Source organism: Pygoscelis adeliae, unplaced genomic scaffold (genome assembly GCF_000699105.1).
Source record: "Pygoscelis adeliae isolate BGI_AS28 unplaced genomic scaffold, ASM69910v1 Scaffold1000, whole genome shotgun sequence".
In the NCBI taxonomy this organism is placed as follows: domain Eukaryota; kingdom Metazoa; phylum Chordata; class Aves; order Sphenisciformes; family Spheniscidae; genus Pygoscelis; species Pygoscelis adeliae.
The window spans coordinates 167270-186491 of NW_008823952.1; the positions used below are offsets into that span (position 1 = coordinate 167270).

Here is a 19222-nt window from a genome sequence, read left to right on the forward strand (position 1 = left end):
TGTTTAAAAGAAAAGCATTTGGGTACAGAAGTATGTGTAAGGATAGCTTGCTGTGGTTAAGATAGTTGAGAGTTAATGGGTTTGCCTGAGCCAGCAGGAGCCCTTACTCTTCCAGCATGTTGTCATTACGGTGCCTTACTGTGTTGCTTGTTACATTTTTGGATTGCTAATTCTTCTAAAACCAAATGTAAGAAGCTTTTTGTATGGCAGTTCTGCTATGCGTGCTGTAGTGTCTTGTCTCACTGAGTGGCTAGAATGCTTCTCCTGGTTTAGTCATAAATGATGTAATTTAAAGAGAAAGAAAACGTGTTTTATACAAATTCCATTGATCTAGCCATAGTTATGAAATATGCAAGTCAAAGACATTTGAATATCTGCTTTATGTAAGTTACTCACTGATACCTTTTTATCTTTCAGGGCAGTTTGGTGTTTGTGGTTGGAAAAATGGATGGATTGCTGACAGTTAGTGGACGTAGACATAATGCCGATGACATTGTAGCAACTGGATTGGCAGTAGAGTCAATAAAAACAGTTTACAGAGGAAGGTTAGCAAAATAAACCTTGCCCCTCCCCATAAGCTTCTGCATGTAATACAGTGGAGCAGAATCTTTAGTATGATCTTCGATTTCTCTTCAGTAACTGGTTGGTTTGGGTAGCTCAGTTAAAGTAAATATGTTTTTGGTTTAGACAGTAATTGGCCTGATCCTGCCCAACACAGGTCTGTTTTCCCCACTGTCCTGTCTGGCTTTTCATCAAGTCTGTGTACTTCAGGGGAAGGAATCAAGTAACAAGATAAGTCAGTCATGTGGAGAATTTAATTCTCTGTCTCTGTAGAATTTACTTTTAAGTCTCCGTAGTAGTTAGCTGCTGGCTGATGCTCTGCAGCGAGGAAGAGTTTCATTCACGTCCAAAGATATTTACTTTTATTTAGCAGTTGTGGACATAATTTTCTAGACCATCAGGCAGGGTTGGAGCTCATGTCTCTAAGACTTAACAGGAGATTTTAAGCCCCCTACATCATGTAGATAAAAGCTTTTAAAGCTTTTATTGCATTGGTGATTTGCCACAGGTTGGAACAGAAATGTGATAGCAGGTTGAGAGGACAGGGAATACTATGCTATGTAGGAATTTCATCAGAAGGTGGAATTAATGCCTTACGTACTTCACAAAGTCTTTCCTTTTTGACTTGATTTTAATTGTCTGATGTTTTTTCTCTGTCTTTGCCCCATGGGGTTTTTTTTAGTTCTGTCTTTAGTCTGTTTTCTTGGCTTCCTATTCCCAAGGAGTAAAACTGGAATTTGTCCCAATACGGCTCTCCCCTTTTCCTTAGGATTGCTGTGTTCTCAGTATCCGTCTTCTATGATGAGAGGATTGTGGTGGTTGCAGAGCAGAGGCCAGATGCATCTGAAGAGGACAGTTTTCAGTGGATGAGTCGAGTGCTGCAGGTAAGCCCACTTACATATGTGGACGAGGTGAGTTTGTGCAGTTCTTCAGTGTGTGGGCAGATCAGAGGCCATCAGCATGCCCCAGATGGAAAGAGCACAGGCTCATGATCCCTCTTGGCACAAGGTATTTTTACAGGGTCACAAGCTGGGTACATCTGCTGTGTACAAGCTGTTCTGTTATGTCCTGAAGGTCCTGGGAAAGCGGCTGCAACACAGAATAGCGTAGGCTCTGATGAAGTGGTCAGCGTTATGCTAGCAAGAGGACTGTGTAGAGAAACACAGTTGCCTCTCAGCACTGCAAAGCAGATCCAGTGCTCAAGCTTAGGAGTTTTGCTTTTAGTCTTGGATCATGCTGGTGCTCAAAGTTATGCTTTAAAGCTGCCCTTATCTTTGGAGATTCATTTTCAACAGGGAGACAGTAAGCAGAGAAAGGTTAAAACAGCTGAATGAGTGTAGTCCTAAGAAAGTAGAATGAGTAGCAAATACTTTGAGAGCTGCCCGCACTGCGTGTATGTCATTCTTGGGAATGATGTTTCAGGTTGTGAAGTATGCAAACTGGGGAGAAAAATCAGGGAAGTACCTGGTGGTCTGAATAATGTATTAGATGCCTGAATGCTGAGGCAGACAAAAAGGAACAGTGTGATGGTTCAGAGGAGACAGATGGATAAAATCCTAAGATCAAAATCATATGATTCATCAAGCAACTGTGTATATTTTGGGATTTTGGTCATGAAAGATTTAAAAATGGATTTCTTGTATATGAAATGAACTATAAAGGCAGGGATGCTAACAAGCACTTAACTCTTACCATAGAGCTCACCGATGTTGGAGAGATGAAATGGAATGATAGGGACTGACTTGCTCCCCCGTACCTTACTAGTGCAGGGATTTGTCTTGCAGTTTGTCAGTGCAGCGAGTAACAGTAGACTGTCTCCAGTGGTACCAAGAATTCAAGTGACCATCTTTCCTTTCTCTAGGCAATTGACAGCATTCACCAAGTGGGTGTATATTGCCTTGCTCTTGTGCCAGCCAATACATTGCCAAAAACTCCGTTGGGAGGGATCCATATCTCTCAAACTAAACAGCACTTTCTGGAGGGCTCTCTGCATCCGTGCAACATCCTCATGTGCCCACACACGTGTGTGACGAACTTGCCAAAACCCAGGCAGAAACAACCAGGTAACATGAGCCCCTTTTGTTTAATGTTAGTAAACTGAAGTTCACGATCTCAGACCTAGGAAGCTGTGTGATGCCTCCGACACTGAGTGTCCTGCTTGCTGGGGACCAGAGCTTGTCTTGTGGCCGGTGGCTGGGGCATGTTTGAGGCCTCTCTTTGCATGTGTCAGTCAGGAATTTTGATTCCTACCTTTGAATTCATTGGGATTCTCTCTACTGGTCAATGGGAGACTATCAATGCCTTCTGAGCTCTGTCAGTGAGGTTTCATTACCTCTCTTCTTGCACCCATGCCCAGGACCAGTGGTATCCTACAGAGAATCTTTGTACCTTTGCTGTCCTGTAGATTGTAATTCTAGGCCGGCTCCTTTCCATTTGCATTAAAAGTCCAGATTTCAAGCGGCTGTTCTTCATCAACAGGTGTTGGCCCTGCCTCTGTGATGGTGGGGAACCTGGTTGCTGGGAAGCGTATTGCTCAAGCCTCTGGAAGAGATCTTGGTCAAATAGAAGACAATGATTTAGTTAAAAAGGTAAATCAGTGTTTGTTACAGCTAGAGAATGGGAAAAGAATTTACCCTACAGCTGAATGCAAAGCAGCAACGTGAAGTGGACGTAAGTACTGCCTTTGAAGTAGGAGCACTAGTATTTAATTACCGCCTCTTTGTTTCAGCACCAGTTCCTGACAGAGGTATTACAGTGGAGAGCTCAAGCAACTCCTGACCACCCACTCTTCCTTTTATTAAATGCCAAGGTACAGTCAGTACTGAGTTGTTGGGTTTTTTTAAGGTCCACAGCATGTTATTCAGCGCAAGTTTGAGACTGTCTAAAATCTTTTGCCCGCTCCAGTGTCCTCTGTTTAGTCTCTGTATTGGATTTTGCCCATAGATTTGTAACTTAAAATTTGAACCTTTGAACCTATAGGTCACTTCATCTAAATGACTGTCACGGTTCAATGCTTCATTTTAAAACTGAGCGTGTTTGTAGGTCCCACTGGTTCCTGTATCATTTAATGCTGTATCCCTGTTGAGTATATTCTGGCAAGGTTCTGGTGCAAGAAGACCTGAACTGACTCCCTGGAAGGTAGAATTTTCTAGAGCAGACCTAACTCCATCTCTCTCTTTTTGATATTGTAGTGGATAAATGGCTCATTGAATGCCAGCAGCCTATAGGTATAGATAACTAGTAGCTATAGACTGATGCTAGCAAGCAAGTTTGGGTTTTTGCAGCAGCCATTTTACTGACACGTGTTGTGCCAGGCCTTGTTTAGAGCATTTTTGTCTCCTTTCAAGGGAACCACTGTGTGCACAGCCACCTGCCTTCAGTTGCACAAAAAAGCTGAGAGAATTGCATCAGTTCTGTGTGACAAAGGACATCTCAATGCAGGAGACAATGTGGTGCTTCTTTATCCTCCTGGTAAGCAAGTTTTAATAATGACTGCATCCCACTGTGGAAATGCAGCATGGTCATTCTTTGAAATCTCATTGAGATCTGGAAATACAGGAGAGAGAATTGAAACAGCGTACCTTAGGGGCTGCATAACTCTCTGATCTAGTTTTGAGTCCAGAGAGGGCTGTCCTAATGTCTTGCAGTATCAGGACTCAATCTTCGATTCTCTAGAGTTTTGGAAAAGCCAATTTGTACCTTCTCACTCCTGGCTAGATCTTGCTGTGTCATGATGTTTAGAATAAAAACCTCTAAGACTTCTGTGGTTATCAAAGATCCTCTGGTATGATATGTTCACTGCAAAGTTATTAGAAACTTGTGACTGCGCTGCATGTGCTGGAGAATTGCGCTAGTCACCCTAACAGAAACTCCTCAGCTCCTGGTCTATTCAGATCTTGTTTGTCTGAAGTCACGTTGCCAGCTGGCAGCTTTTCATCCAGGGAAAGCATGTAGTTTGCTATGAGAAATGGCAGGGTGGCTTCTGGGAGAGACTGGTGCCGTTGCCTTCAGCTGTGCAGAAAATGAGACTTCATCAGACTTCATCTGAGACTGTTGGGTGCCTTTTCTACAGCAGCAGGCTGGGAACAGTGGGAAGTGCAGTCTGCCTGCTGTGGCTGGTAGCACACAGCTTAAATCACTTGGTGTGTGTAAGACGCTCACTGCTAGTGAGAGGTGCTCTCTGGTGTGTGTACTTCTTGCCCTGCCAGACAATTCTGTCTTGTCCTGACTGACTTTTGAGTCATTTGACACTTGGAACATTCTTTTCCTGTAAGATGGATATGGTTTTCTGTGTGGTCAGTCTTCTCTACTTTCCCAGTCCTCTATCCCAAGCTTTCTTAGCTTCCTTGTTGTGCTGCCCTTGGTGTTTGAACTGTTTACATTGCACATCTGTGCTGTGGAAGTGACTAGTGTGTGTACCACCTTCTAATGGAAATTGTAACCAACGCTTGGAGAAGAAGTACTCGGGGGAAAGGCTGGTGTCACCAGGGTGGCCATCCACCAGTGTCCTACACTACAGCCTATCGTGTCCTTGCAGGCATTGAGCTAATCACCGCGTTCTATGGCTGTTTGTATGCTGGCTGCATCCCCGTGACCGTGAGACCACCTCATGCTCAGAGCCTCACTGCTACTCTGCCCACTGTGCGAATGATCGTGGAAGTGAGTAACGGGGCTGTAGCTGAGAGCATGGCTGGAGCACTCTTGCTTCGGCCTCTCAGACTCGAGTGGTTAACACAGCTGTCCAGCCTCCCATGCTGTTTACATGACAGCAGTGATTGAAGCACATCTTACAACTGAAGGACAGTATTTTCATTCATGAAATGCAAGAGAGAACCACCTCTCCTTATGTGGCAAGACAAATTGCTATGAAACAGGTGGTTTCTGAGAGATACTAACATGACGTTAGCACTTAAAATTTCACATTGACACTCCTTACTGCTGGGCAAGTGCAGATCCTGCTATTAGTTACTTTCCGAGCCCAGTAACCAGGAGAGGATGCCTCCCCATTTATAACCACGGGGAGAAAGCTAGATGTAGACTGTGTAATGTTCTCACCTGCTCTACAGGTCCTGACATGGTTATTTGCACTTTAGTCTGCGTTTGGGGTTTTAGTGAAGGATGAGTAGAGAGCAGTGTTGCAAAAGCCAAAGAAATTAATGCAAGTTTGTTAGGGGAAGCTGGTTACAGATGGTAAAATACACTCTCTGAACATCAAATCTTGCAATGACAGTGCCACTGGGACATGCTTTTGTCTTTTTTTAGTAAGTGTTTATCTTTTTAGGTCAGCAAAGCTGCCTGTATTCTCACAACCCAGACCTTAATGAGACTACTGAAATCCAGAGAGGCAGCTGCTGCTGTAGATGTGAAAACCTGGCCAACCATCATTGACACAGGTGCGGTCCATGGGCTAAAAGACTTTTTGAAGTTCTGTGTAGGTCTTACCATTGACTTCCAAAGAGACTGTCCCCCATTTCAGATGCTAACTGGATGGCTCTTAAGAATTTGTTTGACTATTTAAAAAAACAATCCAAGACATAAGCTAGGTCTGACCTTGTGTACTGACATCTCTTCTGCATTTCTTGAGTTATGCATGGAAAATAATTTTATTGAAAAGCCACGTTGCAGACAACTGTTAATTTTCTTAAGACAAGAGCAAGTTGGTCTCTTCTCCCTTTTCCTGAGAATAAATAATTTTCTACATGGGAACTTTGGCAAGAGTCTTGTCATATACTAGTCTGTCTCTTTTGGAAAGAGAATTAATAGAAAGCTTTATTGTCCATCTCGGGCTTTTTGGAAGTTGTGTTCTCCTTTTAAATACCAGTTCAGTAATCAAAAATTAACCTTTCTTGTTTGTTCCCTTCTTGTACAGATGACTTGCCCAGGAAGCGGCTGTCTCAGATCTATAAGCCACCTACGCCTGAAATGTTAGCATATCTAGATTTTAGTGTTTCTACAACAGGCATGCTTACAGGAGTAAAGGTACAGTAAAATGGTTTTAGAAGACGGGGGGTTTTGTTGTCTTGTCTTCGGCTAACATTCTGAACCACCTCTCCCCTCGACCTCCACCAAAGCTGGCTCTTGTAGCTTAAATAAAGACCATGCTTTTCTCCCAGTAAAGCTATGGATTCGCTGCAGACAATGCAGCGTGAATTTGTGCTGAAGAATTAGTTCTGCAATGTAGGAAGACAGGTCTCTACAGTGGGCATCAGGAATTCTGCTGCTGCTTCCCACTGGAGAGCTGCCTGTTAGGAGAGCAGCGAGCGATGCGAGTAGCATAGCTGTGAGCTTCTGCTTTCCCCCTACCAAGAGCGGAACAGGAATGCGGTTGACATAGAAGAGGTTAAGAAACTAAAAAATGAAAGCCTTAGACTTGTCATTAATGATCAGCTGTGTTTGGAGCCTGAGATGCCTAAAGCTTTTAAGCAATAGCTATTGGTATCGCTGTTTCTGGTTTACTATGGTTCAGAGGGTTCTGCAATGCTCTGCCTCTGCTATGGAGGATAAAGGAAGAAGAAACATAGTTTATGGAGAAGCGTTATCAAGACAAACCTATCTCTATTCTTACCTACCTGTCTTGATGAAGTCCTATGTTGATGTTCTTGAATTTCAGCACAGTTTCTCTGTCTCTTGTGTTGCAGATGTCCCATGCAGCCGTGAGTGGCCTTTGCAGGGCAATCAAGCTTCAATGTGAGCTCTACTCCTCTCGGCAGATTGCAATTTGTCTTGACCCCTATTGTGGACTAGGTTTTGTGCTCTGGTGCCTTTGCAGGTATGACTTCTAAGGGGGAAAAGGAAAAGATTAACTCTTGGCTGGTTATAAATGGGAAATGGCAGTCTGCGTCTTTATCTGGTGTAATTACAGATAGATTATGTTGACATTACCAAAATGACTAATCTACGGTAAGGGGAGAATTTGTCTTTGAACTGACAATAATACGTTCCCTTTTCCTGCAGATTAGCAAGATGTTATCCTATCTCGATTACGCGTATTTGTGCTGCCAAATAATACTGGCTCCAGAATGTTTCTCTTGCCTTTCTTCCTTGATTATACGTTGCAGTAAGGGAGTTTTCATTCTGTAAACTGTGTAGTTGAGCCAGTTCTCTTCCTTCACTCTGTCAGTGTGTGTGCACATTTGTACGTGTATAAATTGTTATTCTTGTGCAGTAAGTTGTATTTTTAAAACAATGTTGCTACAGAAGGTGGGCATTGGAGCTATTATCAGTTTGCCTCAGATGCAGAGTCCCACAACCTGCTTTTGGTCTAGCAGGAACGTAACATCAAAATACAGTAAATAGTAATTTAAAGATAACTACCTGCCACACAAAAATGTTTTCTTCCTTAATGTTCTTTACAGTGTATATTCTGGACACCAGTCAATTTTAATTCCTCCTATGGAGCTGGAATCCAATCTTTTTCTCTGGTTATCTACTGTCAGCCAGTATAAAATAAGGGACACTTTCTGTTCCTATTCAGTCATGGAACTGTGCACAAAGGGACTTGGAAACCAAGTTGAAATGTTAAAGGTAAGAAACGTTTCTTGAATGTTATGTTACATAAATGAAGGAAACTGTGGTAGTAAAGCAAAGTGATACGATTGTTAAATACAACAGCTTTCCTGTTGCACAAGTCTCCAGTCCACAGCTTGCTTAAAAAGCAAAAGCACCAAAAAACGTTTGCAGCCCCAGGAAATTAAAAGGATTGAAATTGAGTCGGGTGTATGTATTGCAGTGTAGGTAGCACGTTGCCAGTGAGTGTCAGAGACTGCTGGGCAAACCCTAGAGGGAGGATGCCAGCAGCAGAATGCTATGCAGAAGAATTGCTTATATAACAGTCTGCAGTGAAGGCTGAGACCAGCACATGATGTAAAGCACACACGTTAGGCGATTTGCTAAATAGAGGTGTTTTTTCTCCTTGGAGATGAGAGGAGCTCATTTTATGAGCTACATAAAACACTTGGGGTGGCTTTTTGCATGGGGTTTGCTGAAATAGTGTACTCCATCTATATGATTACGGGTCAGTCTTGTTCTGTTGGTGGCGGAGTTCTGAAGGTATCTGCTTTGTTGTTTGTCACCAGTTAAACAGAATAATGCACAGGTTCGAACATCTGGCTAGTGCTGTTCAGTGCATTCATGATCATGTCTAGAAATAATAATGGATTCTGGTCCCCGTTTTGTTGAAGACTCGGTGTAATCCCAGTAAATGACTTTACTCTCACTTGGTTTGGTTTCCGTCTGTGTAAATAGTGAATAATAGATGTAATCTTAGCTGAAAAGCACTGCAGAAGCACGTGATGTAGCAGAGGAAGAAGCACTGTTAATGCATATTTTGTTCTAGCAGTATTTCTAGGCTCTGGTCAGACACATTTTATAATGACAAATAGAAGCTGAAAAGAGGAAATAACTTGAATACAAGAACAGGGTTTGTCCTGCATTTCTTGAGTGGGATTCCAGGGATAAAAAGCAAATGTCACTACTTGTGAGGGGACAGATGTTGGTGCAGTGTGGCAGAGGTAATTAACACATACAGTCCTTTGCACTCACTTGTGTCTTTTTCAGGCACGAGGAATTAATCTGTCCTGTGTCCGGACTTGTGTGGTAGTTGCAGAGGAACGGCCGCGAGTTTCTCTCACTTATTCCTTCTCCAAACTCTTCAAAGACATTGGCCTGTCATCTCGTGCTGTAAGCACCACCTTCGGATCAAGAGTCAACGTTGCTATCTGTTTACAGGTAACGCGAGTGCTTTCTAGTGCATGCGTTGTCACTGGCATCAGATTTCCAGATTCTGTTGTATTCTGAATCGGCAAACTTCCTAATCCGCACACACTTCTGCGTTGTTAGCATAGCCCAACATCTGCTTTGTAGAGAACAGCTGGCACAAGATTTAAGCAGCTTCTCTTGTTTTCAACTGCTGGATTATATACCAGATGCTCAAAACAACTGAAACATGACATCAGAGAACTGTTTATTTCCACGTAAACAATGGCTACTTGCCCCAGGGCTGATAGCTGAGAGCGCTTGGGCTGTCTCCATAGCAGCTCCCCCCTCCCCAAAGATGCATCCTACACTAGAGAGAAAATAGCCTGTTTACTGAAGTGTTCCCCTTAGTGCAACTGTGAAGGTGGGGAAATGTGAATATGAATTTTGCTGCCAGTAAGAAACCCCTGGAAACGTTTATGAGCTCAGGCAGAAGTTACTCTGACTTCTGTAGATACATTAATTTATTTTTTTTTAAATGTTAACTCTTCAGGGAACATCTGGGCCTGATCCCACCACGGTATATGTAGATCTGAAATCCTTGAGGCATGACAGGTACAGTAAGTTTACTTAAACTTACTTAATAACTCTATATAAAATGTTGTAATGGGTACTGAGCCTCTCAGTACCCGTTACACCTCTCAGTAGATTTTAGCTCTTTTTTTCCCTGACAATGTTTTCTTTACCTTCAGAGTACGTCTGGTGGAAAGGGGAGCTCCACAAAGCCTGCTACTTTCAGAATCTGGGAAGGTAATTTCACGTTATTACCTAGAGGCATGGCACACAGCATCTGATGACCACACATTTCTTTTTATGCCCCTTATGGTGTAGATGCATAGCTAGGAAAGGTAGTCTTCTGGCACGGTGTGAGAAGAGAATCATAGAATCACAGAATGGTTTGGGTTGGAAGGGACCTTAAAGATCATCTAATTCCAACCCCCCTGCCATGGGCAGGGACACCTTCCGCTAGACCAGGTTGCTCAAAGCCCCATCCAGCCTGGGCTCGGAACACTTCCAGGGATGGGGAATCCAGAACTTCTCTGGGCAACCTGGGCCAGTGCCTCACCACCCTCACAGGGAAGAATTTCTTCCTTATATCTAATCTAAATCTCCCCTCCTTCAGTTTAAAGCCATTACCCCTTGTCCTATCACTACAGGCCCGTGTAAAAAGTCCCTCTCCAGCTTTCTCGTAGGCCCCTTCAGGTACTGGAAGGCTGCTATAAGGTCTCCCCGGAGCCTTCTCTTCTCCAGGCTGAACAGCCCCAGCTCTCTCAGCCCGCCTTCATAGGAGAGGTGCTCCAGCCCTCTGATCACCTTCGTGGCCCTCCTCTGGACTCCCTCCAACAGGTCCATGTCCTCCTTATGTTGGGGGCCCCAGAGCTGAACGCAGTACCTCCAGGTGGGGTCTCAAGAGAGCGGAGTAGAGGGGGAGAATCACCTCCCTCGACCTGCTGGCCACGCTTCTTCTGATGCGGCCCAGGATACGGTTGGCTTTCTGGGCTGCAAGCACACATTGCCAGGTCACGCTGAGCTTCTTGTCAACCAACGCCCCCAAGTCCTTCTCCTCGGGGCTGCTCTCAATCCATTCTCCGCCCAGCCTGTATTTGGGCTTGGGATTGCCCCAACCCAGGTGCGGGACCTTGCACTTGGCCTTGTTGAACTTCATGAGGTTCGCATGGGCCCACCTCTCAAGCCTGTCAAGGTCCCTCTGGATGGCATCCCTTCCCTCCAGCGCGTCGACCGCGCCACACAGCTTGGTGTCATTGGCAAACTTGCCAAGGGTGCACTCAATCCCATTGTCCGTGTCGCCAACAAAGATGTTAAACAGCGCTGGTCCCAGTACCGACCCCTGAGGAACACCACTTGTCACTGGTCTCCGCTTGGACGTCGAGCCGTTGACCGCAGCTCTGAGTGCGACCATCCAGCCAATTCCTTGTCCACCAAGTGGTCCATCCATCAAATCCATGTCTCTGCAGTTTAGAGACAAGGATGTCGTGCGTGACAGTGTCAAATGCTTTGCACAAGTCCAGGTAGATAGTTACACTGTTCCTCTGGAAAGTTAGTTTGATTTATAATAAAGTATCTGTTGATTTAAGAGCATGCTTTGCTGAAGCAATTGGGAGAATTGGTTCTGTTTACAGTAAATGAACCATATCAAAAGTGTCTGCTGTTGCATCCTTGAAATCAGCATGCATTTGAGATTTACTGTAGGTCTTATTCCCTTCTTTAAATGGATTAACAAAAAGACGTTTCCCATTAGTTTTTAACACTGAATTCTTCAAAATCAAGGTCTAGCAACATTTACAGGTCTAGAACCCCTTACCTGTGTGGCTCTTGAGTCGTGAAGTACATTCATACCATTAGCGTACTTCAGCGTACATGTCCAGGCATGTTTTATACCTGTTTGTAATTGCTATGGGTGAAATTGTGCCTTTCTGGAGGTAAATGAACAGCCTTTGTATTTTAGTTGTGCGTGAAGATAATTCATATACAGATAACATATTCCTTCTTGTGATCTCTAGATTTTACCTGGAGTCAAAGTAGTCATTGTTAATCCTGAGACAAAAGGGCCTCTTGGAGATTCTCATCTTGGGGAGGTAAGCACGGATTTTGCTATTTGGGTAGCTTCTCTCTGTTGGGTAGCTATATTCTCTCTGTTCTGTTATGTAAGTTCCTGGATGACAGTTTGTGAGTGGTAATACTTGCAGGCCGTTTTAAGCTGAATTATTGCTGGAGCGTTCAGAATTTGGGTATGTTATCTTACTGTCAAGTTTAAAGAAAAAGCCTACTAGAAAGGAAGGCTTATTCCACTGTAAATGTTGCGTAACTGGCTTCCAAATAATCTAATTTACATTTTGGTTTCCTTATCTTGATTACACACCAGTATATTTGATCTGTGTTGATAGATTATTATCAATTTTTGACTTCACATGTTATAAAAAGCTGCAGTTTATTTACTGATTTAATCCTCAGCTTACAGTTATTAGGAGAGTAGATCTGCAAGACACATTTGTAAGATTCTATAGGATATTTGGAGCTTTGAGCTAAATGCAAAACATTTTTGGATCTGGAAAATCTTCAATAAACTGTAACAAGAAGGTTCTTTTTTCATCTGCTTCATTTTAATACTCAGCAGATGCTCTGTTTTTGTAGTGTGTGGATCTGACTGTTTTTCCACTTCCTGTACAGATTTGGGTAAACAGTCCACACACGGCCAGTGGCTACTATACTATCTATGACAATGAAACCCTTCAAGCTGATCATTTCAACACGCGTCTGAGCTTTGGCGATGCTGCTCAGACGCTTTGGGCTCGGACTGGGTACCTTGGTTTTGTTCGTCGGACAGAGCTCACAGCTGCCAGCGGAGGTATGGCAGAAATTAGTCCTTATCTTTTAAATGAAGAGTTTTCTTTCATACTATGCAACAAATAAGTCCTGATCCACGTGTCTGGATACAAGAGAGACTTTGTTTTATCTAAATTCCATTTATTGTCTGCCGTTTTCTCTTTCCACGGTATGCATACACTTCATTTCCCGTCTCTCCTCTCTAGAGCGCCATGATGCACTGTATGTTGTTGGAGCACTGGATGAAACTTTGGAACTGAGGGGACTGCGTTACCATCCAATTGATATTGAGACTTCTGTATCTCGAACGCACAGAAGCATTGCTGAATGGTAAAACAGCCGTGAAAAATGAATTCATCCTAACCTAGCTGAAATGTAGTGAAGATTATGCAAAGATGCAGGATTTAATAGAAAAAAAAAAAATACAAAGGCAAATTCAGTTACTTTTTTGTGTTACCATCAGCAAGTCATGCACCTCATTTCCCATCTGTAGATCAGAATAATACTGGGCCGACTGACTCAATGTTTTCTCACAAGCCTTAATTCAAAATAGAAATGATGATTTCCTGCTCTGTGGTGTAAAGAACCGTTTATATTTGAGTCAGTGAAAGCAGCGTTTCGTTTGTATGTCACACTAGGTAGTACTGAGATGTGGTTGAACTGATCTTTGACACGTCGGGAGTTAGGTCGCTTGGAAATGCAGCCCGAAGCAGGTGGTAAACACCATCTAAGGATAAAGAATTGTAAACTTTGGATCTTTGTGTTTCTGAAAATAACTGGGGTTTCTGATTTTTTTTTTTTTCTTTTTAACTTTTAGCGCTGTATTCACGTGGACCAACTTGCTCGTGGTTGTTGTGGAGCTGTGTGGCTGTGAACAGGAAGCCCTGGATTTAGTTCCTCTAGTTACAAACGTGGTCCTGGAAGAACATTACCTAATTGTGGGAGTGGTGGTGGTAGTGGATCCTGGAGTTATTCCTATCAATTCCAGAGGAGAGAAACAACGAATGCATCTCCGCGACAGTTTTCTAGCTGATCAGCTAGACCCCATATATGTAGCCTATAACATGTAACGTATATGGGTGAAGCGATGTTCAGAAACTGTGCGGGACCACTAAATGACAAAGGGTGGCTATAGAAATGAAGCTGGTGAAAATTACTAATACTTGATATAAAGTTTGAGATTGCTGCCATATTCCCTTCATCTCATCCTGTGGTATCGCGTTAACTACCAACGGACAAGAGGAAATGTGGTAGACAATGGAAAACATTTGTAACAGTTTACTGAAATATTAGCTTTATAGAAAATGCAAAGTTGACAAGTGTGAGCTACAAAATTCCTAAGGCCTTTACAGTAGTGTTACTTTTTTCATCCGTTGTACATATTTGTATTTTTATCTAATACTGTTTTAGGATTCTATAAGGGGAGGGTTTATTTAGTTAAGATAATAAACTATTAAGAAAAGGGTCATCAGAGTTCTGCAGATCCCTGCTATATAACGTACTTTGCATCTGTACTGTAGCTATTCATTCCATGGGATCACACAACTTATTTAAAATTGTGCCATGACCAAATCAATAACTTACGGAATCTAAGAGTTACTTATTCATATAGATATTTCTTGAATTTAAAAAGAATTTTGCCTATATTTTAAATATGTAAATATTATTATACATAATTCACTTAGATAGAAAATTAACTTGGATAATGATGACAGCTGAAGGTAGAAATTTTTAAGGACGAGTAACTTTTGTGGTCCTTAGCATAATTACATTTGGTTAGACTAATGCGATACACACACACCTTTCACAAGTTTTTTTTATTTCAGTATGTAGTCTTTTGTTCCTGGCCAGAAGTGTGTCATAGCATGCCGAAACCTACGATTTTAAGGCACATCTTTCTCAAAGAGGCTGAATTTAAACAGCAACATGGAATTTGGTAGAAATCGCAGTGCAAGTCCAAAGTGCTTAACTGAAATGATGCACCCGAGTGACAGCCTCTGCCTCCACCCCCTGTGACACCTTGTGTTTAAAGGGAAAAAAAAAAAAATCCTTTAGGTTGACACAGTTAAATTCACTGGTGGTGCGATTCAGTTCCCTCTAGGTAGAGTAAGAAATATTATAAACAGGCTTTAATGTAAACTGGGAGGCAACAACCCAGTTTTCCTCGAAGCGTTCACTGGAGAGAATTAGATAATTCTGGGGTTTAAGTTGAATGCAATTTTTCTTGTACAGGAGGAGGCACAAAAATGAGACAGCAGTTCTGGTAAACGCGTTGTTAAATAACTTTGTGAAAATTAATATCCCAGCTTTCAAAATACTGTGTCAGTTTTCACATTAGTAAATGGAAAGAAATGGATGCCTTAGAGTAGTGGGTATAAGCTCTTGCTGTTGGGAAGCAATTGCACACCGGGCTGAGGGAGAGACGGTGTTTAAGCTTTGACTCAAAATTACCTTTCTTTCGTCTAATACTTAATAATCTTTTAAGAACAATTAAATTCCTGTGGGTGTTAAGAAAATTGGATTTTGGAAGCAATGAGAGCTGATATCAGATACTGCAACAGGTTTTTTTTGAGTCAAATGTGGTATACAGTGTAAATAAACTTGTTATTAAAATGTTCCAGATTACCTCATTCAAAGATTTAGGCAGTTTTTAGAAGGTTTATAGTATGAACTCTGAAGATCCTGTGGCAGTTATCTGAGCAGAACCCAGTGTATCTGTAAGCAAACCCCAGTTTTGTCCTTGAAAAAACTCCTGATGCGTTGTTAGTTCTTCACTGAAGACAAGAGACAAGAGTATTAAAATTCAGATAAGAAGTTCCGAATATTTTTGAAAAATATTTGGGGGGGGAATAGATTTAGAAACTGGAAGTTATTATGGCAAGTCTAGACGTAAGAGTTCTTTGCAAACGCTTTGGTTTACAGGCGCACAGTTCTGAACGATTTCTTTTTCTGTACCTACCGCAGTAGTAAGACAACACCGCAGATGCAGTTTTCATGGCATTGTGCTGCTGCCTGGGTGTGAAAGGTTGTTCCGTTAGCAGCAGGGACACTCTCTGGTTTCTCAAGATGTGCGTCCTGAAATACCTGTGCATGAAGTCTGTAATATATTTAGTTTTAACAAATTGGCCACAAAGTGACAGGTCCAACTGTGACGAATACAGTTGGTGCTGCAACTTACCGAGGGTGTGAAGTGCACAAAAGTTGTTCTCCCTTTTCAGCCAGCAAAGTCTCGTTATTCCATGCTATGCATCACTTTATTTTTTTTATGTTGTCTTGCACAGCAAAGTGACCTGCAGTACAGCTTCACTTCATTGTTGCCCATTCCAGAAAAAAATTCTGATGGTCTTGACCTTTTTCTTACTCAAAGCTTTAGATAAAATTGTTTCAACAAATACTTTATTTGTCCACTGAAGTGGATTTTAAGTACAACTCGAGGATTCTTTTATTTTTATTCATGATTTTTCAGAAATAAAAAAAAGCGTGTATTAAATTGATCAAAGAGTCCCAGTATGTGGCAGATTGACTTTCTGAAATGGCATTTTTGAATGACAGACTGGGTTATTTTGATTTTTTTTTTCCTTGTTTTTTATTTGGAAGGTGCTATATTGATAGCTTCTTATGGTTTGGGGTTTTATCTTGCAAGTCTACTGTGTACTCTTAATCTTTATTCTGGCGTGTTACATTTCTCTGTGATAGAGAACTGTAAGTTTACAGTCCTGCCCATAGAATGAGATAACATTCCCTTCTTGATCGCCAGTAAGCGACATACAGCAGCTGGCCAGTTTTGACTTTATTGAATGCTTTTGTCCGTGTTTGGCACAGTGAGAAGCAGTGTGCTGGAGAGGAGGAAGTACGGAGCTGTGAGTCTGGAAACCCCGATTTCTAACGCCAGCTCTGCTAATGACTTGCCACAAGACCTTCAACAGGTCATTTCACTCCTTCAGTTTCTTCATCTGTAGATGAGGATATTATCTAATCCTTACAACATCCCTGTGAGGTAACTAACTGTACAGCACTAAGTGCTAAGTATTTTTCATTGCTAGCCTCTTTGAGGTTGGGGTCAGTTTGTTCTTCCAAACTGATAAATGATTATTTGGTTGTCGTGGGAGGGCTGTGAAAAGACGTGACCGTTCTGCTTTCCAACGGTTGCTTGGTATCATTCCGTACGAGAACAAACCGAGATATTTAACTTCAGAAAACTGGCAGGGCCGCTGATGTTGCGTGTTCAGGTTCAGTGTCGGATGCTTTTCCGTAACTGCTGAATCGAGTGTTGAGTCCCGAGAAGCAGACTCTCCGTGCCAGTTTGACTTTGCAGCTTATCCGGTCACAGAAGGCAAATTATTTCCTACTGTCGTCCATCAGATTCCAAGCTAACAGCTACAGTGAAACTTAAAAACTAGGAATTCCTAACACTTTGAACTAAAATATTTTGTATGTCTTACTGTTTATGAATATCCCCTAAGCAAAACGTGTGGGTACAGGTAATTCCAAGTCCTGTTTTGTTAAAATTTGCACTGCAGTTCTGATTTAAATACATGTAATTAAGATGTCATAATAACTGTCCTAAAATTAAGGTTGTAAAAACGAGATAAATTTTAGCCCTAAATGCAATTTTTCTTTAATTTCTGTCAACCTATTTACCATTGTCAAATTCAGACTACAGCATTATGTAATTATGTATAAAGTTTTTATTTATTTAAAATTAGATTAGCTATACATTTTTAAATTTAACATCTGGCTGGACAGTGTTCCATTAACGCATTGATTGTGTTTCCTTTGTCTTGTGTTAATAAATGTTGATGCCTGATGGCTTGCTTAGTTCTTCATCTGCTGTTTTTCCAACGGAATTTTTTTTTTTTTTACGGAAGCAAACGTTGGTTAGCGTTTTTCCTGGTGAAAGGGAAAACTTGTAAGTAGTTTTGCAAATACGTCATGTCACTTGTACGTAGAAATGTAGGAGACCTGAAGCTGTGAAGAGCCGAGCTCCCTGCACCGCCGTGGCCGGACAGAGTTGTCCCGTACCCACGGCAGCTTTTGAAATCGACTGAGCTCGCTCGCCGAGGATGAACGGGATGGTGTTTTAAGCACGACCGACCTTATTTAAGGTTTTACTGTATTCAGTTAAATATTCTTTATTCAGTTTCTGGTTAGGATTCAGGACTGGTACGTTTCATTTTGAACTGGAATTCAGCGAGACCTGTATAGACGCGTAAACCTTTGCGATTCCCAACAAGATGTGAGGGGTTTTGTCCTCCGGAGGGGTAAAGCAACTGTGCGAGGCTTTGTACGAGCTGATGAAATAGAAACTGTGGCGGCATTTGAGATTTAACACTGGATGATCTCTGCTGGCCAAAACTAACCATGGAGTTTTTATGAAGATTTCTTTTAAATATTAATAAATGTTACGATATAGTTTAGTACCAGTGAGGAGGTAATTAGTATTATCAGTGAGGAGGTAATTAATATTATCATCTAACGCCAGCTACCGTCTGTGCGTGTACCTACGAATGGTTGTGCGTTTCTGGTTTAGAACACACTTGGACACATCATCTCCTACAGATGACGAGTAGCAATTTTACCGTGGTTTCTTTTGAAAACATTTCATTTTCAGTAAATCTTTCCTGTATTTTAAAATTATTTGCTTAATATTGGGAAAACCTCTTAAAAAACCCCAAACAACTAACTTCGAATTGTTACATTAACCAAGTAAATTGAAATAGCCAATCAATGTTTCCATAAATACATTTAGAATTGAGTGATCAAATTTCCCAGGTGTCTGAAGATTCTTGTTCTCATTGTCACAGCTCCAGCCCAGGCACGTTCTCTGGTATCGTAACTTATTACATAGCGTGAGCTTAATACTAATTGGGTAGATGAAACTTTGCCTAATTCTCAGGAAGAAAACCCTTGGGAATGTTGGAAGCTTTTCAGCAGTGGCTGTGGAAGGTATTGTCAGGGGAACAGAAAACATACTTGGGATTTATTGGAAATAAATCATTCGTCTGGTATGTTGATTAGTTTGAGATGAAGGGCTTGGTAAACCACATCAGAACTAGGGGGACTTCAGGAAAGTAAAACGAGAAGAAAACAAACATTGAAAACTGCAAAAGAAATAATGTAAGAGTTCCATGTAGCAGCAAGAAAAAAGAAGTAAATTACACTAGAGCTTTAATCAAAACCCTTCTAATATAATCGTTTACGGTTTGCTTAGAACAACAGCCGGGAGATGCCGAAAGTCACGGGAAAGGTTTCCATCCATAATACGGAATTTCCTTACTGTGATCCTAAATGGTGCTGGGAGAACAATCACTGTGAAGAGGGGTTGTCACCCCGTTGCCGTGCTGCTCCTTACAAACTTCGTTAACTTCATTAACGTCTGTTAACTTTTAATTGGGAGAAGAAACCATCTCCTGCCCCGCCCTGCCCTGCCCGCCTGTGAGGAATCGCAGCCAAAATCCTCCCCCTTCCCTTTACACGTTTGACCTTTGTTTAGTCTGAAGCGGTCGCTGTGCAATGCCTGAAATTCCTTTTCAGTAATACAGCTGCTCTAAAGATTAAAAAT

General features: G+C 41.9%; 1 protein-coding gene across 1 annotated transcript in view; it reads left to right on the forward strand.

The window, feature by feature from the left end:
• DIP2B (DIP2 disco-interacting protein 2 homolog B (Drosophila)) overlaps positions 1-14685 on the forward strand; it is a 38341-nt gene extending 23656 nt beyond the window's left edge. Inside the window, exons 20-37 of the mRNA XM_009321317.1 lie at positions 418-545; positions 1331-1445; positions 2423-2624; positions 3040-3149; positions 3290-3370; positions 3909-4032; positions 5099-5220; positions 5843-5954; positions 6431-6540; positions 7200-7330; positions 7917-8085; positions 9118-9288; positions 9809-9870; positions 10008-10065; positions 11838-11912; positions 12505-12682; positions 12867-12990; positions 13478-14685. Of these exons, the coding sequence (XP_009319592.1) occupies positions 418-545; positions 1331-1445; positions 2423-2624; positions 3040-3149; positions 3290-3370; positions 3909-4032; positions 5099-5220; positions 5843-5954; positions 6431-6540; positions 7200-7330; positions 7917-8085; positions 9118-9288; positions 9809-9870; positions 10008-10065; positions 11838-11912; positions 12505-12682; positions 12867-12990; positions 13478-13730 (2325 nt within the window). The 3' untranslated portion in view covers positions 13731-14685. The remainder of the gene's footprint in view (positions 1-417; positions 546-1330; positions 1446-2422; positions 2625-3039; positions 3150-3289; positions 3371-3908; positions 4033-5098; positions 5221-5842; positions 5955-6430; positions 6541-7199; positions 7331-7916; positions 8086-9117; positions 9289-9808; positions 9871-10007; positions 10066-11837; positions 11913-12504; positions 12683-12866; positions 12991-13477) is intronic.
• The last annotated feature ends 4537 nt before the right edge of the window (positions 14686-19222 follow it).